Source organism: Balaenoptera borealis (assembly GCF_965194805.1).
Source record: "Balaenoptera borealis genome assembly, chromosome: 15".
In the NCBI taxonomy this organism is placed as follows: domain Eukaryota; kingdom Metazoa; phylum Chordata; class Mammalia; order Artiodactyla; family Balaenopteridae; genus Balaenoptera; species Balaenoptera borealis.
This window is the reverse complement of record NC_138871.1, coordinates 45142258-45163769: the sequence shown is the minus strand read 5'-3', so window position 1 is coordinate 45163769 and position 21512 is coordinate 45142258. Positions and strand designations below refer to the sequence as shown.

At 34.8% G+C, this 21512-nt stretch overlaps 1 protein-coding gene across 10 annotated transcripts in view; it reads right to left on the bottom strand.

Annotated features, from left to right (window-relative positions):
* CCDC88A (coiled-coil domain containing 88A) overlaps nt 1-21512 on the bottom strand; it is a 127075-nt gene that overhangs the window by 82977 nt on the left and 22586 nt on the right. For all 10 annotated transcript variants that reach the window (XM_082357926.1, XM_082357927.1, XM_082357928.1 and 7 more), the window contains 3 exons: nt 14549-14657; nt 2202-2271; nt 200-258 (listed from right to left, as the gene is read on the bottom strand). In XM_082357926.1, coding sequence (XP_082214052.1) covers nt 200-258; nt 2202-2271; nt 14549-14657 — 238 coding nt within the window. The remainder of the gene's footprint in view (nt 1-199; nt 259-2201; nt 2272-14548; nt 14658-21512) is intronic.

Below are 21512 nucleotides of genomic sequence, written 5' to 3'. Positions count from 1 at the left end.
ATATAAAGTTTGAAATAAAGTAACAGAATGAGTGTTTTTCTTCAAAAACCTTCTCCTTAGGAGGTTATACAGTTATTTAAAAATTTCTAACATGGACTTTGAACACCAATGGCCCATCCTTAAGTCTTTCAGAAACTAGAGCCTGAAAAATTTATAAAAAGTTATTAAAATAAAAATATGAAGAATTATTTTAACTTACCTGAACTGCACAACCCAGTAAAAGTAAAAGCAACTTTTTAACTTCTTCTGTGCCTTGTTCTGAAACAAAAACAATTACTAAGTACAACATTTTACTTTAGTTCAACTCTCTTACAGCGGTAGAATTACTTCTAGAGGTGATATTCACAACAACTTGACCAAGGGATTAAGTTTATAAGTACAGTGGAGAATTCAGAAAAGCAGCTGTGTGTGTGCACAACGTGGTAAGAGCAATTTTGAAGGGCTGCAGTACAGATAAAACAGCTTTCAAAGCTCTGTGTGATAAAGGATGCTAACTCTAAATCCACTGCTTCTCCGTAAGTCATCATACTACACCAGCATACCAAATGAGGAGCCGCTACTATAGAGACATGCCACAGCCAGCCAAAACGGTTAGGCCTGTTGGTGTTTTCTTTCTAAAACACAGACCTTATATGATTCATCTACCTATAAAATTTAAATGGCTTTCCCCTGTGTAGATCCATGAGAATCAAAACCTTAAATATCAGTTACGGTGAGGCTGGTAAAATAAATGTATATAACAAGCTGGATAAAGTTAATGGTCTGTAACAGAACTGGACAGTACATTCACTGTCCAACAACATTCAATTCAAATTTTCTTAAAACATTCAGCTGACAAAAAAATAAGTCACTTCTCTGGCCAGAATTTCACCATCAGGCCAATCTGTCTTCATCTCAAACATTTCCTCCTACTCTCCATGAAACAACCTACTTCCTTAGCCACACTAATCACGCTTCCCCAGATATACATACATACATACACACACCACTGCCTTAACTTGTTACTCCCTCTGCCTGTCTTTCTTCCCTACCCTTCGTCCCTCTAATGAACTACTTACTAATCTAATCTCAATCCTAGGCACAGCTCTAACATCTCTGCGTAGTCTTCCCTGACCCAACCACCAATGGTCTCCAACCCTCACTAATCTACCAACTTTAAGAATAATCAATGGCTCCATATTTTATAAGCCTTAACATTTTTACATCTCTCTATTTTGCACCAATTATTACATGATTTCCCAGTAATCTGTGTATCTCTCACCACAACACAAGACCCTCCAGAGCATAAACCATTTTCTTTATATTCCTGGTCCCTCTAACTTGGTAAGTAATTACTAAATGCATGTGGAATTGAAAACAATTCCATTCTACATACAAAATGTTTCTTACATTTTTTATTTGTATATTCAAATATTCCAGAATATCTCGAAAGAGTATCTAAACTCCTAATTCACCCCATCTAATTGGTAGTTTGCTCAATGAAAACAGCTGCTTGGATTGTTTTTATTTTGGTTTTATTTTTGTTTGTTTTGACTGAGGGTGAGACTGGGAATTGGAGAAAATATACTTGATTTGGGTTACATTTAGCCTGTAAGAATAAGTCCTTTGTTGAAACTGTTAGGTAGCTGCTAATTTCCCCAACTGTTCAAAAATTAAAACCCTGAACATGTCGCAATTAAAATCTGGTAAAGGGCAGAAACTTTGAAGAAAATAATTTAAATTATCTAAGAAACTGCTTCTCATCTTTTTTCCACTCAAAAGTAGTTTAATATAAATTACAACATATCAATCAGTAAAACCTCAGAGTCAAACAACTTTGGCAATGGTAGATAGTAGCTATAAAACCTAGAAATTATTTCAAAATCACTTCTTTTCTAAGGTTATGTTCTTTTAAGCTTATAACTGCTGTACTTATCTTCTATACTTGTTTATAAGACACTAAAAATCATCACAGAAAAGTATCAACTTGGTAGAGTCAACAAAACACTGGACTTAATGTAAAATGTATGTCTTATCCCATCTATGACTTACAAATATTCTGTTTATTTTCTCTATGTAAAATGGAATATCACCTCCAACGTTCCCTATAGACTCACAAAAAACCTAGTGAGTTAATGGAAATTAGCAAAATCTTGGTAAGCATCATAATATTACACAAAGATAAGACTTTATGATCACATTATGCTAATTTTAATACTTACCAGAAAAGGGATTTTTGCCAATGATTAAGACATTTGGCAATGACATCATGATCAACTGCTGCAAAGTCTCCTATAAAAAGATATCCAAAGGTTGTTATATGGGTAATGCTGACAGGATAATTACTCAACAAGCTACAACTTACGATTCGTGCACATCTCTGTAGGCATACTGTACCTACAGAGGTATACTGCAATTAAAAAGCTTAAAAAATGTGAAAAAAAGATGTCTAAAAAGTCTTAAATCTTTTGTAACTATAAGTTAATGAATTAAATAACTAAAATTATAATTATCAGATAGGCTTAAGTTAATAACGTATCAAATGTCCATCAAATAAGTGTCCAAGTTGAACTGGTCTAATAGCTATTATTTGGAAATCTGAATTTTAGGTATTAGATAATTAAACAATCTTCCTCAATAAAAAGATCAAGTATGTGTATTCTTTTTGGGTTTTTTTTGTGAGAGAACTAAAAAATCAACTGATAGTAAAATTAAGAAAGCTAGTTAGTTTATTAAAAATCTTGTCTTATGAGTATTTCATGAAAGTGAGCTCTTCCTCAGTGACTCATTATTTCTCTCCTATCTACAATTCATGTTTTACTTCCTTTAACTTCTGTCAAATTTTTTGTGACAAGAATACATACAAATTCTGATGGTACAGGATGATTCAGAAAATTGAATGCCTCCAAATTACTCATTTTGGTTATACACCAAGTATGCATCTTCTGTTTATACTACCTCTTCTTTGAGGAAATGAGAGAACACACCATGTCTATCACATGCTACAAAGGGTCTGGGATGAATTAGACTACAGGATTGATGAGTTTAATGTGATAATACTGAATCTTTGCAAGATTATGAAATAACTGTGAGTGTCTTTACAATTTGGCTTTCACTACACATTCAGACATAACTAGCTGCTGAGGAATAATTTTTTGTAAGTATTCAATTCTTTCTGAATCATTCTTTACTTAACACTATGATGAGGAAGCAAATAACCATGAAAAGTTAACCTGTATTACTTTTTTAAAGATGTGTGATTCTAGATCCACAAAAGCGGTTTCCCATAGCCAGAGTGTGACATGACACCAGAGGCTAGGTAGAATTGATATTTTATCTGTAATTTGTTGCAGATATGTATTAGAAAGTTTCAAAAATTTTCTTCAGTATTATATTTACTAGTCTTAAAAAAAACTAACACCAAAAATATGCACACATTTAAAGAAAACTACATATTCAGTATGTGCATCACATTAGTAAATACAGTTAAAAATAGTAAGTGTCAAAAATTGCTAAAATCACTTATTCCAAGGATTGATACTGAGTTTGGGTATTTAATAAATGAGTTTTCCAGTTAAAAGCAAGTTATGCCAAGATAAAATATTCTATAGCCAAGTATGTAACAGCTAAATGGACTTAAAGAAATAAATTTCAAATTAATTGTAATTTTTAGTTTCCTTATCCTAAAGCAAAATTTTCAGGACTATATTTGTACATATTTAAAAGAAAGCATAAATAAGAGAGATGCATTAAAAAAAGAAATCATTGTTTTGTTTAGATTATCTCCACTAAAAAGGAGATAATCTAAGTCAAGGCAATTTATTTTATTGATGTACCATGTAACATTCTATGTTGGCAGAGTTATAAGGAAATTGTCCAAGTGGGTACTAATCTTTAATATGGTTCACCACCTCTTTCTTACATCCTCTTCCTCAGGTGGCTCCCCACTTCCTGCCTATTCTGATACCTCATTATCTAATGCTAACTTAGTCTCTCCACAAAGATAAAAGCAATCTCATATATTCTTTCATCATATGGTACCATCAATGACCTCCTGTGTTAATACAGTTTGCTTAACCTTTACACTATCAAGTTCGATTATATTTGGATGAAGCAAATTCAAACGTACCTCTGTGTATCTAAAGATGTACTCTAGTATGGTGGATTCTGAATGCCTAGTATAGAGTACTATGGTAGAGTCAAGTCAGAAAACTTAGGCTTAAATTTCAGCTCCTTGACTTACTATGTGTGTGACTTTTGCTGAGAAGGGTAAGAAGTGAAACAAAAGTGTAAAGTTTTTTTAAATGGTGGTTATTATTTTTTAACAAATTTATTTTATTTATTTATTTTTGGCTGCATTGGGTCTTCGTTGCTATGCATGGGCTTTCTCTAGTTGCAGCGAGCGGGGGCTATTCTTCATTGCGGTGCGTGGGCTTCTCATCGCGGAGGCTTCTCTTGTGGAGCACGGGCTCTAGGAGCGCCAGCTTCAGTAGTTGTGGCATGCAGGCTCAGCAGTTGTGGCTCGCGGGCTTTAGAGCACAGGCTCAGTCGTTGTGGTGCACAGGCTTAGCTGCTCCGCAGCACGAGGGATCTTCCCAGACCAGGGCTCGAACCTGTGTCCCCTGCATTGGCAGGCAGATTCTTAACCACTGCGCCACCAGGGAAGCCCAAATGATGGTTATTAAATATTAGAGTTAATGAAGAAAAAATCTACCTTTTACTTTATTTCCAAGTACTGATTTTGTTATGTCTGAAAGTGCTAATATTAGGTAAGGCAGCTAAAAATTATACAAATTTAAAAAACCCAAATTATTCTAAAACCTCTATTTGGTTCTATGGGTTCTTCAGAGAATTCTAGCTACATTTTTGTAAAAATTCCTATTTCCCAATTCCAATCTTACAAGTAACATTAAAAAATACACAAGACATAAAAGAAATCAGAGGTTAGAAAAACTGATTGTTATCATTAAAGCTCTACTATATCATCCTGAGACTTCCCAGACTTCACCTAGCTCTAAAGATGTTCATTATTAAGGTGCTAAGAAATGGAAAAACAATACATAAATTAGTCCAAGATAAATACTACTTTGTTAAGCAGGAGCAACAATTAATTTGTTGTTAATTAATGGGTTAAGAATGATAACATATGTAATGAATAAATGAAGAGATTTCAATTTGTTAGTAAAGTGATAAGAAATCTATTTTAAAATGTATAGAAAAAGAAAGAATTTTAGCAATACAACTGAAAGTGGAGAAAGTTTTGAGAAAATCAGGACAGCCACTCATTCAACAAGTATTTATTGCATGTTTATTATCTGTCAGACATTGTTCTAGATACTGGAAATAAAGCAATGAAGAAACAAAAATCCTTGCTCCCATGGAATTTACATTTTCATAGGGGTAGAAAGAAAATAAGTAAATGTTTTTGGTGATAAGGGCTAATAATAAAAAGAAGCCAGGGAACAAGAAGGAATATTGGGGCTTCCCTGGTGGCGCAGTGGTTGAGAATCTGCCTGCCAATGCAGGGGACACGGGTTCGGACCCTGGTCTGGGAAGATCACACATGCCGCGGAGCAACTCGGCCCGTGAGCCACAATTACTGAGCCTGCGCGTCTGGAGCCTGTGCTGGGCAACGAGAGGCCGCAATAGTGAGAGGCCCGCGCACCGCGATGAAGAGTGGCCCCCGCTTGCCACAACTAGAGAAAGCCCTCGCACAGAAACGAAGACCCAACACAGCCATACATACATACATAAATAAAAAAGAATGTAAGCAGACAAGAATAGCATTAAAAAAAAAAAAAGAAGGAATATTGGTGGAGGTGGAGATAAGGAGAAGGATGCAATTTTTGAAAGATATGCAAATATTCAAATATAGAGAATTTGAGAATTTTCAAGACCATTAAAGCAAAGCTTCACTGAATCGGTAGAAAATCTATCCTGGTATGAAGACAGTCCAGAAAGATTTGCAGAACATTAATAATTAATAAAAATAAAGACAGACCAAGAAAGAACTGGCAGAGATTATCTTAATAGGAAAATAATAGTAGAAGTGCTTTGAAAGATACAAGTCATTTCATTCCTATTATTTTTAATTGGCTTTGTATAACTTTTCTATAAAAATGGTATATTAACTATGTTTTTAGTTTTAGTTTAGAAACTTTTAAAACTGATATACAACTTTCTGTGAATTGAAATTCATGTTGCTAAAGCACTGTAAGAAAGACTATTTCAAATTTGTGCCAGACAGACACTAGAGACTATTCAAAGACAACTTAAACCAGGTTTCTCCTTCTTCCTACAAGTTATCCATAACACTTCCTTCACAGTAAGAACTTAAACAATACTTCTGGCAAAGGTCTGGGCTCATTTCCCTTTCTTGAATCACACTGAACAAAATACTAAAACTAAAACTATACATTTCTAAGGTACTAAATATGGGCTTCAAAGATTTCTAGAATATACTGGAATGACAGTCTCTCCTTTGAGACTCTAAATCTGTTTTAAAAACTCAAACATAATTACATTTATCATACTGTTTGTATTCAGCCTTTTATCTGTGTTACTAGTGAAAAGAATTAAGACTATTTTATTATATTTTAGTAGGATGTAGAAAAAAATTCAATGAATGATGTTAAAAGGAAAGAAAATCTGACCAAAGTATCAAAAATACTCCAAATGTTGCTTATTATAACAGATGTTAAAGAAAAACCTTAAAAAGTACCTGCTTTCTCTGGCAACTAAATTAATGGTACTAGACCTAATTTTTACTTTTACTATTAGTGACATCAAACATGCAAAAACTTCCTAATAAATTTCTTAATTGTAAAGTGTTCTTGTCTTTTGGGCCTCAAATGATTCAGTTCATTATTTTAATGGTGGCTGAAGAACCACCTTGCTTCTTTTAGTATTTATTTAAACTGCAGCTTGTGCAGGCATACCAAACAACAGCTGCTGACAGAATCCTAAAAATGGACTAAGATTTTTACTTGTAAACTGTGTCTCTGATAATCAAATTCACCTTCTCGCCTTCATTCACAGGAATAAAAATAACTTTAAAAAAAAAATCAAAGCGCCAAGGTAATTTTCCATAACAGCTATAATTTACTTATTTTCTGACTTGAAAAATTTTAAATATTTATTTGCAAGACAAAAAGAGATGCTTGCTATGTATCAAGCAATTATTTGAAAAGGTCTGAATTGCCACTTAAACGTAATGAAGTGTATGTTCAACAATCTTTCTGATAATCTAAAGTTACCAGTTACTTCTCTTAAGACCTCTCACATTCACTGTCCTTATTTATCACAATCAAAATTATTTGATTTAGTTATTTACTTGTCTATTATCCCTCTCCTAGAGAACAGGGCCACAGCCTGTCCTGTTCATCACTATAGCCTCAATGCCTTGGCATTCAATGAAAGGCAGCAGAACAGAAGGGCAATCTGAATATTGTAATTTTTACTGAGCTTTTACATATTCTACATCATTAAAATAAAAAAGGGAAGAATACTAACACTTAAATTAACTTATCATTACTGAAAAGATCCACTGAAATAATTCCCCCCACTAACAATCATCTCAGGGTATTCTGTCAATTTTCTTCCTCCCTAAGAATCATTTTTGCAAGATGATCTTGATGCTTAACAACACATTAAAAAAAAAACAAACCTGGAGACATCATACATTTGTGAATTTTAACCTACCCATACTCACTCCTTCTGCGAGTCAGAACAATCAAAATGTACAAAATATTTTACCTCAAATACTTTTTCTGAGGGGTGTATGAGATACAACAAAATACTTTTGATTGTTTTAGAAAGATTTTCAGGGAAATTTTTGGTTTTCCCAACAGTCAGGTAATTTAACAGATGACAATAACTGCACTGATTTGGCCTTTAATTTGAAATCTGTCATATATTAAACTGGGTCATGTCTATCTTGGTTTTAACACATGAAAATAAAAAATCATTTTAGTAAGTCAATTAATCATGTAAATAAGATGGATGACCTATTTCTGAAGATACCTTAGAAGTGCCTTAGAAAGATTTTATGGAAGACTATGAAGCATGAAAGGGAGGTGGTAGAGAGGGTTTGGTAAACTGGTTCAGTGGTATAAGCGGAATTTCAACGCTCAGTAATATTTTATGTTTTAAGTATCTGAAACTACATGGACAAAATGTTAAGATACTCAATCACTTCTAGTTCTAAGTTACAATAGTTCACTGATATTCAAACTTATAATGAAAAGAAAAGGGTGTAAGTGGTCATCCTGCAAATGTTAATGAAATATTTACAGGTGTGTCTAAAAAAATGGTGACAGTCAAGACAAATCAAATAATTAATAATAATATCATCTTGGCACTATTAACATTTGGGCTTCTCAATTTTAGCACAACTAACATTTTGGGCTGGATAATTTTTTTTAACATTGATACAATACAGTTTAATATATAATCCACATTCATATTTCCACATTTGCCACCAAAATATTCTTTATAGCTTTTGGGGGGAGAGATTCAGAATCCAACCAAAGATACATTGTCTCCACTTGTCACACCTCTTTAGTCTCGCTTCATCTAGAACAGCTCCTTTGCCCTTTTTAAAAAATTGTTTTCAACGACATATACATTTTCTAGAAATCAGACTTATTGAGGTATAATGTACATGCAATAAAAATCACCAATTTTATGTGTACAATTTAATGAGTTTTGACAAATGTACACAGTTTTGAAACCACCATTTCAGTCATGATACCAACATTTTCATTATTTCAAAAAGCTTCCCTGTGCCCCTTTGCAATCAATTCCCTCAAGTATGTCTTTGACATTCCCTCTTTTTAGAAGCATTTTATTTTGTAGGCTTTCGTGATACCACGGCTTGTCTAGTTTTCCTCCTGTATCTCCTTCTTGGTCAGCTTAGCCAGCTTCTCCTCCTTTGTGAGGACAGGAATCTTGTTTGTTATGTGTGCCACTTACGACCACATCCCCAGCACCTAAAACAGTGTCTGGCTCAGGAAACATTGCAAGACGCTCATCTCTATTAATTTATGTAATGCTCAGCTGCCAGCTTAGTATTATCTTCATTTTATAGATGAAGACATTAAAGCTCAAGGAAGCAATTTGTACCATTTATACAACTGCTACATAACAGAGAGCCAGGATTTAAATACACTGTATAAAATACATTTTGATTACTATATCGTTAATTAAATGTTTCACATTATTAAATATTTCACACTATGTCATATTAAAGACAAATATGCAAATATTTTAAATATCTGGACTCCAGAATTTAAGATAGATTTTTATACCACTTTGTCCCTGTGACATAAAAGTTAAGCACATTTACTGAGAGAACTATAATTCAATGTGATATAATGTTTTGGATTTGACAGGCACGTGTTTGTTTGGGCTGGATAATTCTTAAACACGAGGAAGTGTCCTGTGCATTGCAAGATGCTTAGCCACATTCCTGGCTTCTATCCACTAATGCCAGTAGTACTCCTAGGTACGACAACCAAAAATGTCTCCAGTCATTGCTAAATGTCCCCCAGGTGATAAAATCACCCTCCACTGAGAACCTCTTATCTAAACTGTTCAACTGATGGATTTTACAATTACCTCATCCCCAAATCTCTCTGTGACTATAACTTCATTAAATTAATATGATCAATACAAGGACAATTTCAATACCTAGCTTGGGCAGGAGGAAGACAAAGAACAAGAAAACAGTAGTTTAATAAAAAAGAATGAAACATTACTACATGCTACAACATGGATGAACCTTGAAATCATTATGCTAAATGAAAGAAGCCAGTAACAAAAGAGCACATACTGTACAATTGCACTTTTATGAAATGTCTACAATAAGCAAGTCTATAGAGACAGAAAATAGATTAGCAGATGCCTAAGGCTGGGGTGGTGGTGGTGGTGATGATGGTGATGCGTGTGTATGCAGGGTTCGGGGAAATGGGGAGTGACTGCTAACAGATACAGGGTTTCTTTTTGGGGTGATAAAAATGTTCCAAAATTGGTTGTGTAGATGGTTGTATAACTCTGTATATATACTAAAAACCACTGAATAGGACACTTTAAATGGGCTGTACAGTATGTGAATTATATCTGAATAAAGCTGTTAAAAAAAAAAAGCAATAGTAGACAACACAGAATTAGGTTGCACTGACAAATGATTTAAGATTCTGATGAAGAAATCCCCTTGCCTTTTATGTCTTCTTTCCCAAGGAGTCTCACAAAATTTTCAAGAAAAACTTGCACCTGCCTAAAGATAGAGTGAAACCAAAGATCTAACAGCATTCTAATAAGGGCAAGATTGATGAAGATTGTCAAAATGAGTCACTGCATCCCTTTATCTAGTCATTTGTTTAATGTATCTAGAAATACTGACACAAAATAAGAATAAAAGACAAAACAGATATAACATAGAACCTAACTCACTCAAATCAAAGAGAGGAAAATGAGAGAAGGAATATTGGAAAAAGATTTTTTTAAGTTTATAAAAAACCTAGCACAGACTTTTATTTCTGGCAATGAGGAATACTAAATATTAGAAAGAAAGGAAGGAAGGAGTTCAAAAATGCTGGATAGCTTTTTAAAAATCTTTTAAAATTTATTGACTGACTCAAAAGAAAATAAAAAGGTAACTGTCAAAAGATAAAATAAAATAAAAAACTGAACCCTGCAAATAAGACACAGAAGAAGCTGTTCTTCTTGGCCTTTGCTTGAGATTGAGGAGGGTTGTTTCCCTAAGAACCTGCGATAATGTAGTCCCAGTTAAAAAATACATATGTAGGGCTTCCCTGGTGGCGCAGTGGTTAAGAATCTGCCTGCCAATGCAGGGGACATGGGTTCGAGCCCTGGTCTGGGAAGATCCCACATGCCGCGGAGCGACTAAGCCCATGAGCCACAACTACTGAGCCTGCGGCGTCTGAAGCCTGTGCTCCACAACGGGAGAGGCCACGACGGTGAGAGGCCCGCGCACTGCGATGAAGAGTGGCCCCCGCTCGCCGCAACTGGAGAAAGCCCTTGCACAGAAACGAAGACCCAACACAGCCAAAAATAAATATAAATAAATAAATATATTTTAAAAAAAATACATATGTAAACACATAAATACATAATTTACAAACACACAAATGCAGAAAAAGAGATCCAGAAGTACATATATTCAGGTGCTAATAATGGTAATCTCCAGGCCCTGAAATTATGTTTGTATTTTCTCATTTTTTCTAGTTTTCTATATACAGTATACAAGTATGCTTCTACAATAATATAAAGCTGCTTAAAATAAATTAAATGAAAAGTTTTTCAGGCTTGGCCACACAAAAGGAAACAAATCCTCTCTGAAGCAATGCGTCCTTGGCCCAGACCCAGAAGTATTTTCCTACAGATAAATTTCCCCCCACAAAATGAGCTCACAATTCACACACACACACACACACACACACACACACACACACACTGCCACAACAGCTACCACCACGAGAAACAGCAAGCAGAAAACAAAGGGCAGATTCAGATCCCCATAGATCTGATTTCAGATTTTGTAATTATCCAACATAAAATAAAAAATAGACATTTTTTAAATTTCTGAAGAAATAAAGGAAGGAAAAAATTTTAAAAGAATGATTAATAAACAAAATGAAAAAGCAGATGAAAAAGAACCAAACAGAACTTCTACAAATGAAAGCTATGATTACTGACAGGCAAAACTTAATCAGTGGGCTAAACAGAAGATATGAGGGGCAAATTATCAAACTGGAGAGATAGTCTTGAAAAAAAATACTCAGGATGTAGCACAAGATTGTAAACTGTAATGTAAAAGAAAGTTTAATAAGCATGGAGGATAGAGTAGGAAACTCTAATATACATGTAATAATAGTATCTGAGGAATATCAGATTAATAGAAAAGAGGCAATATTAGAAGAGGCAGTAGTAGCAGCCAGGAGAGAGAAAAAGACAGTTTAACCTAAGAACAAATATTTGACTGACAGCTGGTTTCTCCAAAACAAAAAGGACTCCAGAGAGAGAAGGTAAAAATCTGCAAAACACTGAGAGAAAAGTAATTGTTAACCTAAAACTACATACCAAATAAAATTACCTTTCAAGAACAAGGGTGAAATAAAGGCATTTTCAGACAGACATTGATAAACTTTACTATCAACAAGCCTTCTCTAAACAAACAATTAAAGGATGACTTCGGTAAGAAAATAATACCAAAGGCAGGTCTGAGATACAAAAGAAAACCATGAGGAGGAAAAAAAGGAAAACATGTAGCTTGATCTAAAAGAACACTGATTTGATTTATTTAACAGTACTTTCAATATTTAATTTATGGGGTTTAAAAACAGAACTAAAATACAAAATAAGAACAGCTTAAAAATCATAATGGGGAAATTAAACATTCTAAGGTCATAGTACTAATACATAAAAAGAGTAAGGTATTGGGCTTCCCTGGTGGCGCAGTGGTTGAGAATCTGCCTGCCAATGCAGGGGACACGGGTTCGAGCCCTGGTCTGGGAAGATCCCACATGCCGCGGAGCAATGAAGTCCGTGAGCCACAATTACTGAGCCTGCGCGTCTGGAGCCTGTGCTCCACAACAAGAGAGGCCGCGACAGTGAGAGGCCCGCGCATCGTGATGAAGAGTGGCCCCCGCTTGCCGCAACTAGAGAAAGCCCTCGCACAGAAACGAAGACCCAACACAGCCAAAAATAAATAAATAATTAAATAATTTAAAAAAAAAAAAAAAAGGCACAACAGGCCTACCTATAAAAAAAAAAAAAAAAAGAGTAAGGTATTGATTACTTTTGGCCTTTGCTATGAAACGTATGAAAAGTTAAATTTCAAGGATACCCTCCCAAGAAACAGAAGTGGGGTGAAAAATTTTAAACCAGTAGAAAGAAAAATACGTAGAAACAATTATAAGTGGTATAATTTCTCCAGAATAATATAACAACTCTAAAGTTGTTTGCACTGAATAACCTAGTTTTTTGTTTATTTGTTTGTTTTTTATTTAATTTATTTACTTTTGGCTGCGTTGGGTCTTCTTTGTGGTGAGTGGGTTTCTCATTGCGGTGGCTTCTCTTGTTGCAGAGCCCAGGCTCTAAGCCCAAGGGCTTCAGTAGTTGTGGCTCGCGGGCTCCAAAGCACAGGCTCAGTGGTTTTGGTGCATGGGCCTAGTTGCCCCACGGCATGTGGGATCTTCCCGGACCAGGGATCGAACCCGTGTCCTCTGCATTGGCAGGCGGATTCTTAACCACTGTGCCACCAGGGAAGCCCCCGAATAACCTAGTTTTAAAGTGTATAAAGGAAAACTTGACAAATCCATCATAATAATGGGAGATTTCAACTCATATTTCTCTATAACTGATAGATCAAGAGACAACATTAATCAGGCTGCAAAAGTTTGAACATTACAATTAACAAACAAGCTTGCTCAAACTCTGTACCCAAACAATTAGAGAATACACTCTTTTTCAAGCACACATGGAACTTTAATGAAAAGTGACAACATATACACCAAGCCAAAGTTATTAACAAATGTCAAAGAATCATTATCATACAAACCACGTTCTTTGACCAACAATCAAAACCAAAAAAGACTGCTTGAAAAATACCATGTGTTTAGAAATCTAAAAGCATACTTCTAATGAATACTCCTAAGTGAAATAAAAAAATCATAAGAAAAATTAGAAAATGACTAAAAATAAGCATTTTAAAAAATACAACATACCAAAATTTGTGTGATACAGCTATAGCAATTCTTTGAGGCATACTAATAGCCTTAAGAATGCTCACGTTCAGGACTTCCCTGATGGCACAGTGGTTAAGAATCCGCCTGCCAATGGAGGCGACACAGGTTCGAGCCCTGGTCTGGGAATATCCCACACGCCACAGAGCAACTAAGCCCGTGCGCCACAACTACTGAGCCCGTGCACCACAACTACTGAAGCCTGCATGCCCTAGAGCCCGCACGCCACAACTACTGAGCCCACGTGCTGCAACTACTGAAGCCCACACGCCTAGAGCCCATGCTCTGCAACAACAGAAGCCACTGCAATGAGAAGCCCATACACCACAATGAAGAGTTGCCCCCGCTCCTTGCAACTAGAGAAAGCCTGCGCACAGCAACAAAGACCCAACACAGCCAAAAATAAAATATAATAAAATTTAAAAAAAAAGCTCATGTTCAAACTCTGAAATATGCATCCAATTTAAGTTAAAAAAAGGAATAAAAAGTATATTTTTCAAAGGCAAAATTCTAGTAGGCTAACAAAGTGTTGCACTATATAAATTCTCAGGAAATTTTAAAAATTTAAAATTCATAAAATACAAAAATTATCTGTAAATTAGATAATTATGAAGTGCATGCTTGTATCTTTAACAATGCATAAGAAATAAGCTGTGTTATTACTACTCAACCTCCAGCAAACAGACCAGTATCTGGTATATAATAAGCATTTAGTATATATTAGGTGATCGATACTAAACAACACAAAAATGTGAATATGCAAGGAGTTATTAAAACACTAGATTAAAAAAAGAACCACTTACCTGGTAATAAAATTTTATCTGTCTCACCAAAATGGATAGATTATGAATTCTAAGTGAGGCATCATTGTTGACTTTTTTATTTACTCTCTGACTCTCCGATTTAGGATTACTATAAGAAATAAAAAAAGAAATACTTTAAAAGTTATATTGAAATATACCTATCAACTTATATATGACTAAAAATAATCATATAATACATTTTTTCTTTAAACAAACTGTGTATTCATCTTCATTAACAGATCATCTAAAAGGACATATGATTACTCTGACATGTATTCTGTGCTTTTAATTGATATAAATGCATCTGATATTTCAAAGACAGTGGCAAAATGTAAGTCAGATGTTGCCCTTCATTCTCATTTTGTCTCTCCACCTTCCTGCAATGAATAACATTTTATTCCTTTTGAGTATATATATTTCCACCACCCAAAATAAATCTATTTAAATCAAGAATGTAAAATATAGGCTGATAACCAATAAATGTTGTATCTTCTCACTGGAAAATGGAGACTATATTTGAGTGGGCAATGTCCCTGAGAAATTAAAGAGTGAAGTGATGACACAAGAGAACATGTTTATCTTGGGTAAACTTTGTAGATTCAATAAAAGCAAAGGGTTGAATGAGTTTGAAGTAGCAGAAACTGAACAAGAATAATAGGTAGGACACAATTAAGAATGAGAAATTCAGTGACACCAAAAACAAAGGCAATGGGCTTCCCTGGTGGCACAGTGGTTGAGAGTCTGCCTGCCAATGCAGGGGTCACGGGTTCGAGCCCCGGTCTGGGAAGATCCCACATGCCGCGGAGCAGCTGGGCCCGTGAGCCACAACTGCCGAGCCTGCGCGTCTGGAGCCTGTGCTCCGCAACAGGAGAGGCTGTGATAGTGAGAGGCCCGCGCACGGCGATGAAGAGTGGCCCCCGCTTGCCACAACTAGAGAAAGCCCTCGCGCAGAAGCGAAGACCCAACACAGCCATAAATAAAAAAATAAATAAATAAATAAACAAAAACAAAGGCAACAAAAGCAAAAATAAACAAGCGTGACTAACATCAAACTAAAAAGCTTCTGGACAGCGATGTATACAATCAACAAAATGAAAAGGTAAACTACTGAGTGGGAGAAAATATTTGCAAATCATATATCTAATAGGGGTTAATGTCCAAAATATATAAAGTACTCATACAACTCAATAGCAAAAAAAAAAAAATCTGATTTTAAAATGGGCAGAGGAACTGAATAGGCATTTTTCCAAAAAAGACATACAAATGGCCAACAGGTACATGAAAAGGTGCTCAACATCACTAATAATCAGGAAAATGCAAATCAGAACCACAAAGAGCCTCACACCTGTTGGAATGGCAATCATCAAAAAGACAAGACATAAGTGCTGGTGAGGATGTGGAGAAAATGGACCCCTTGTGCACTGTTGTTGAGAATGTCCTGGTGCAACCACTGTGGAGGTTCCTCAAAAACTTAAAAATAGAACTAACATATGATCCAGCAATCCCACTTCTGGGTATATAAGCCAAAGGAAATAAACAGGATCTCAAAGAGGTACTGGCACTCCCATGTTCACTGCAGCATTATTTGCAATAGCCAAGATATGGAAACAACCCAAATGTCCTTCAACAGATAAACGGATAAAAAACATAGGAAATATATATATTTATATATATATATACACACAAACACACACACACACACACACACACACACATACACAAACATACACATGCATATATAGAGAGACAGAGAGAAGAATATTATTCAGACATGAGAAAGAAGGAAATCCTGCCATTTGTGAAAACATGGATGAAACTTGAGGGCATCATGCTAAGTGAAATAACCCAGAAAGAGAAAAATACTATATATTCTTACTTATATGTAGAATCTAAAAAAAAGTCAAACTCATAGAAACAGAGAGTAGAAAAGCAGTTGCCAGCGTCTGGGAGCGGGGGAGTTGGGTGGGAATATGGAGAGGTTGAAAAAAGGATACAAACTTTCACCTATAAGATGAATAAGGCCTAAAGATCTAATGTAAAACATGGTAACTACTGTATTATATAATTGAAATTTGTTAAGAGTGTAGAACTTAAATGTTCACACACAAAGGTAAAAATGTGAGGTGATGGACATGTCAATTAACTAGATGGTAAGAATCCATTCACATGTATACATACATCAAACCACCACTATACACACTTTAAATATATTACAATTTTATTTGTCAACTATATGTCAATAAAGCTGAAGAAAATTTAAATTTTTAATTAAAAATTTTTTTTAAAGAATGGGAAATTTAAGTAAAAGGGGTGGCACCAGAACAGAAGGGTAAGTTAATGCCAGAACATAAGTAAGGATGATCTAGTTCCTCATTAGGACAAGGAGGGCAAACTAGAAAAAGACACTGCCAGGTGAAATGGCAGACAGTAAATCAGGATTCCCTATGCAAGGGCTGAGTGCATAGTATCATAAAGCAGAAACCTAAGAAGTTGCTGGGACAGAGTACTATCCTACGAGTTTAAATGCAGGCACCTCCACAGGAGAATGCAGAGAAGTAAAGAAACTGACACCTATCCAATAGAGAATAGGAACTGAACAGAAACCTCTCATTCCTTAATCCCTTCCTTATTTTACACTGTCTATTGCACTCCTAATCCCTTCAGTTCCTTCCCTAGACAGCACTTTATGGTGCTTTATTTCAGCAATTCTTCTGTTTTTGTGGGCTATATTTATCAATATTTACTGTATTAGAAAATAAAACAGAAAATTTCACAATTATTTGTTTACTTATTAACTCATTAAAAAAATAATAAACCTATTACATGCTTACAAATACCAAACCAAAAAAATTTTAGTGAGAAGACTGGCATTGTTTCACCATATTTACGAATCTCTTTAATATCTGGTTTAACTTAAAAGAAGAGGCTGATGTTCACCTTTGCTTCCACATTCAATCTACTGTCTGTGTTATTTTGGTTCATGTATATGAAGAAAAAATCAGCCTCACGTGGATATTTAGTTAGAAATAGGAAACTCCTATGGACCCTCTGAAAGGATCCTCAAACCATACTCTGAGAACTATTGCTTTTACTTCAACTATTCTCTTGCCAGCCTTCCCAACATTGATCCTTCTGTCCTTTGATCACATTCATACTGTCAATCCCTGACACTGGATCAGCTCAACCATCTACACTGAGATTGCTCATAGTACTAAGTGAGAAAATAATACAACTAAACTCAGCTAAAAGATCAAATAGGAAGGAATAGTTAGTACCAGATTTGCCCTTTTGCCTTCAAGAATTAGAAAACTGGACAAAACATACAAAATAACTATTTTCAGACTTTGAACAGCAAGTAATGCAAGACTGTAATGCCTGGCGAAGCAGGCATTGAGGTATAAGGAGGGGTAGCCCACGTCTCGCTGAACTTGAGGAGACAAAGTTTGGAGTTCAAGGGAGTTAAAGAATACCAGACACAAGGGAGCTATACAAACAAAAAGCTCCCAAAATATGCCCTTAAGATTTTGGCTAAATACTAAATTACACATATGTATCCTAAACTCCAGGAGGCTGAGCAGAGTACAAGCACAGAAAAGCTGGAAGTTAAACAACACCCAAAGCTCACAAAGTGCAGAGGAATTTAAGCTCCGAACAGCCAGAGTAAACACCTAGAGCATTAGTAGAGACCTCAGAAGAGTCATGTCTTGGAACTAAACTAGCAGTTAAGTAAAAGCTATTCCAGAAGCTCCCTGACAAAGCTGTTAAAACAAGCACTGAAAGGATCAAGCTGGGAATTCCCTGGCTGTCCAGTGGTTGGGACTCTGTGCTTCCGCTGCAGGGGACATGAGTTCAATCCCTGGTCAGGGAACTAAGATCCCGCGTGCCATGCAGAACGGCCAAAAAAAAACAAAACAAAAAGGGATCAAGCCGATTGCAAGTAACTTGACAACCTGCCAAAACAAAATTCAACACTGCTTAAAGAACAAGATCCAGACACCACAATGTAATAATCACAATGTCCAATATAAAATTAAAAATTACTAGACATGCAAAGAAGAAAAAAAAAAAAGTGATTTGTAACCAGGAAAGAAAATAGAAACAGTTAATAGAAACAGATCCAGAAATGAAAGAGACCATGGAAAGAGTAGACAAGGATTTCAAAGCAGCTATTATGAATATACTAAAGGACTTAAAAAAAAACAAACATTATGTGGAGAAAAACGTAAACTACTTTTTAAAAACCCAAATGGAACTTCTAAAGCTAAAAAATACAGTATCTGAAATGAAAAATTCATTGCATATGCTTAACAGAAGATAGGGAACTATAACAAAAGAATAGTGAACTTGAATAAACAGGAAAAAAAAAATTCCAAAGCACACAGAGGAAAAAAAAAAATAACCTGAAATGAATGAAAGAGACTAAATGACCTATGGGGCAATATCAGACTTACAGAAAAGTTGCCCGGACAAGTACAGCCTTTTTCCTAAACCACTTGAGAATAAATTGCTGACCTGATACCAAATAGTCCACAAATATTTTGGTATTTATCTTGTACAAACACATATAACTATCAAAATTGGGAAATTAACAATTATACAATTATTATAATCCAATCTTTAGAATCCATTCAAGTTTGTTGTTCCAAATAGGAATGGATTTATAGGAAAAGGATCTAGTTCAGAACCACACTTTGCATTCAGTAATCTGAATTGCAATCTTTAGTCTCTTTCAGCTGGAACAGTTTCTATCTTTCCTTGAAATTCATGACCTAGACACTTTAAAAGGTTACAGGCCAGTACTTTCATAGAATGTCCTTCAGTTGGGTTTGTCTGATTAAATCGTATATTACTCATAATTAAGTTCAGGTTATGTATCTGTGACAGGAAAAATATAGAAGAGATGCTCTGATCTTCTCCAATGCATCCTCAGAGGTGGTACATGATTTCAATTTAGCCCATTACTGATGATATTCACTTTTATCACTTGACTAAACTGGTATCTGCCAGTTTTCTCCATTATAGTTACTATTTTCCTCTTGTAATTATTATTTTGTTAAGACATACTTTGAAACTATGTCAATAATCTGATATTCACCTATCTTCAATTTACTTATGTGTGTGTTTGTTTGTTTACATCAGTATACACTCGTTCCCCATAATTATCAGTCGATCAAAATCTATTACTATAATTACATTTATAACTACCATAGATTGCCTTTTCATTTTGTTGACTGTTTCCTTTATTGCACATAAGTTTTATAGCTTAATGCAATCCTATTTGTCTATTTTTGCTTTTATTGCTGTGCTTTTGGGATCATATCCATTGAGTCCTTTTTCAAAACCACTTTATAATTTTCTCTAGGAAGGCCTTTTATTAGCTATAGTCTTAAATACCTTCTAGTTTTTGCTGTGGGAATGTAATATTTTAAAAATATATTTGCCAGTAGGTTACTACTGATATGTAAATGCAATCAATTTTTGTGTATTGCTCTTATCTTTAGAAACCCTGCTAAACTCTAACAGGTTGTTTTGTTGGTACTCTTGCAGGTTCTCTTGAATAAAATTTGTAGTTTTTCCATATTGATAATCAATTATCCCAACATCAATTACTGAAGAGCTTATTTTTTCCCACTGATCTCTATGATCATACTAGATTCCCATGTAAGTGTGGATACACTTTTGGAGTCTATTCTGTTCCTTTAAGCCATTTGTCTATTCTTAAGTCATTAAAACCTTCTAAATATTACTATACCTTTATTGGCATCTTGATTCTATAAGAGCAATTCCCTCTCTTTTGTTTTTGCTTTCTAAACTGTCCTGCTTAAAATAAATAAATAAATAACAAGTAAATTGTCCTGCTTAGTCATACATGCTGCTCTTTTCTATGAATGTTAGGATATTTATAAGATTCTATGAAAAAGCTTGTTGAGATTTATTAGGATTTTATTAAAAATATTAATTTGATAAAGACTGACATTTGCATTAGTAAAATTTTAAAATTTCCCCCCAAATGTCTTTACATTTAAGTAGGATTTTTTTTCCTCCTTGGGTTTTTGTTTGTGAAATGGATTTGTTTTCTATCACATTGGCTACCTGGTCATTGCTAGTGTATAATAGGAAAACTGTAGTTTTTGTATATTGCACTTCTGATTGACCACCTTTCAAAATTTAGTTTATTCAGTTCATTTTCTTGGATTTTCTCAGTAAAAAAAATACTGTCAGCAAATGACAGTTTTATCTCCTCCTTTCCAATCGTACATCTCATTTCTGTTTCTTTACTTACTGTATTAACAAATAATAATGGAGATAAGAGCTATCCTTATCTTGTTCACAAATTTCATGGGACTGCTTTTAATGCTTTGCCACGAATGCATAATGTTCACTGTAATTTTCTGATGAATACCTTTCTTCAAATTAAGTTCCCTCCTATTCCTGTCCTATTCCTGTCTTAACTGGTGCTGAATTTTTCCTACATCTACTCCCATCTGATTCTTCTCATTTAATATGTTAATGTAGTGAATTACACTGTCGCTTTTTTAACACTGAATCATCCTTACAATCCTAGACTATTTACTCCATCAGCCCCACCCCACAGTATAACAACTAATCCCCGTTTTTGGTACATAATTCTATCATGGGTCTTCCAATACTAATTGCCTTTATGCCTCTCACTTTCTCACTAGAATGTAAGCTCCCTGACAGCAGGGACCTTATCTTATTCTCTAAAAATTAGCATATATCCTAACCAAATGTTTGAATAAATAAAAAGAATAAATGATCTGAGACCAAGCACAGTGTTTTAAAAATTGTTGCTTACTATTAAGAGTTATGAAATGACATTCTCCAAGCTAAACACTCATTTGGCAGTCTGGACTAGACACTCCCTACTAAGTTTGTGTCCCAAAGATCAGTTGAGTAACAAGAGTCCTAAACCACAATTTGAGATGTACAGAACAAGCAAGAA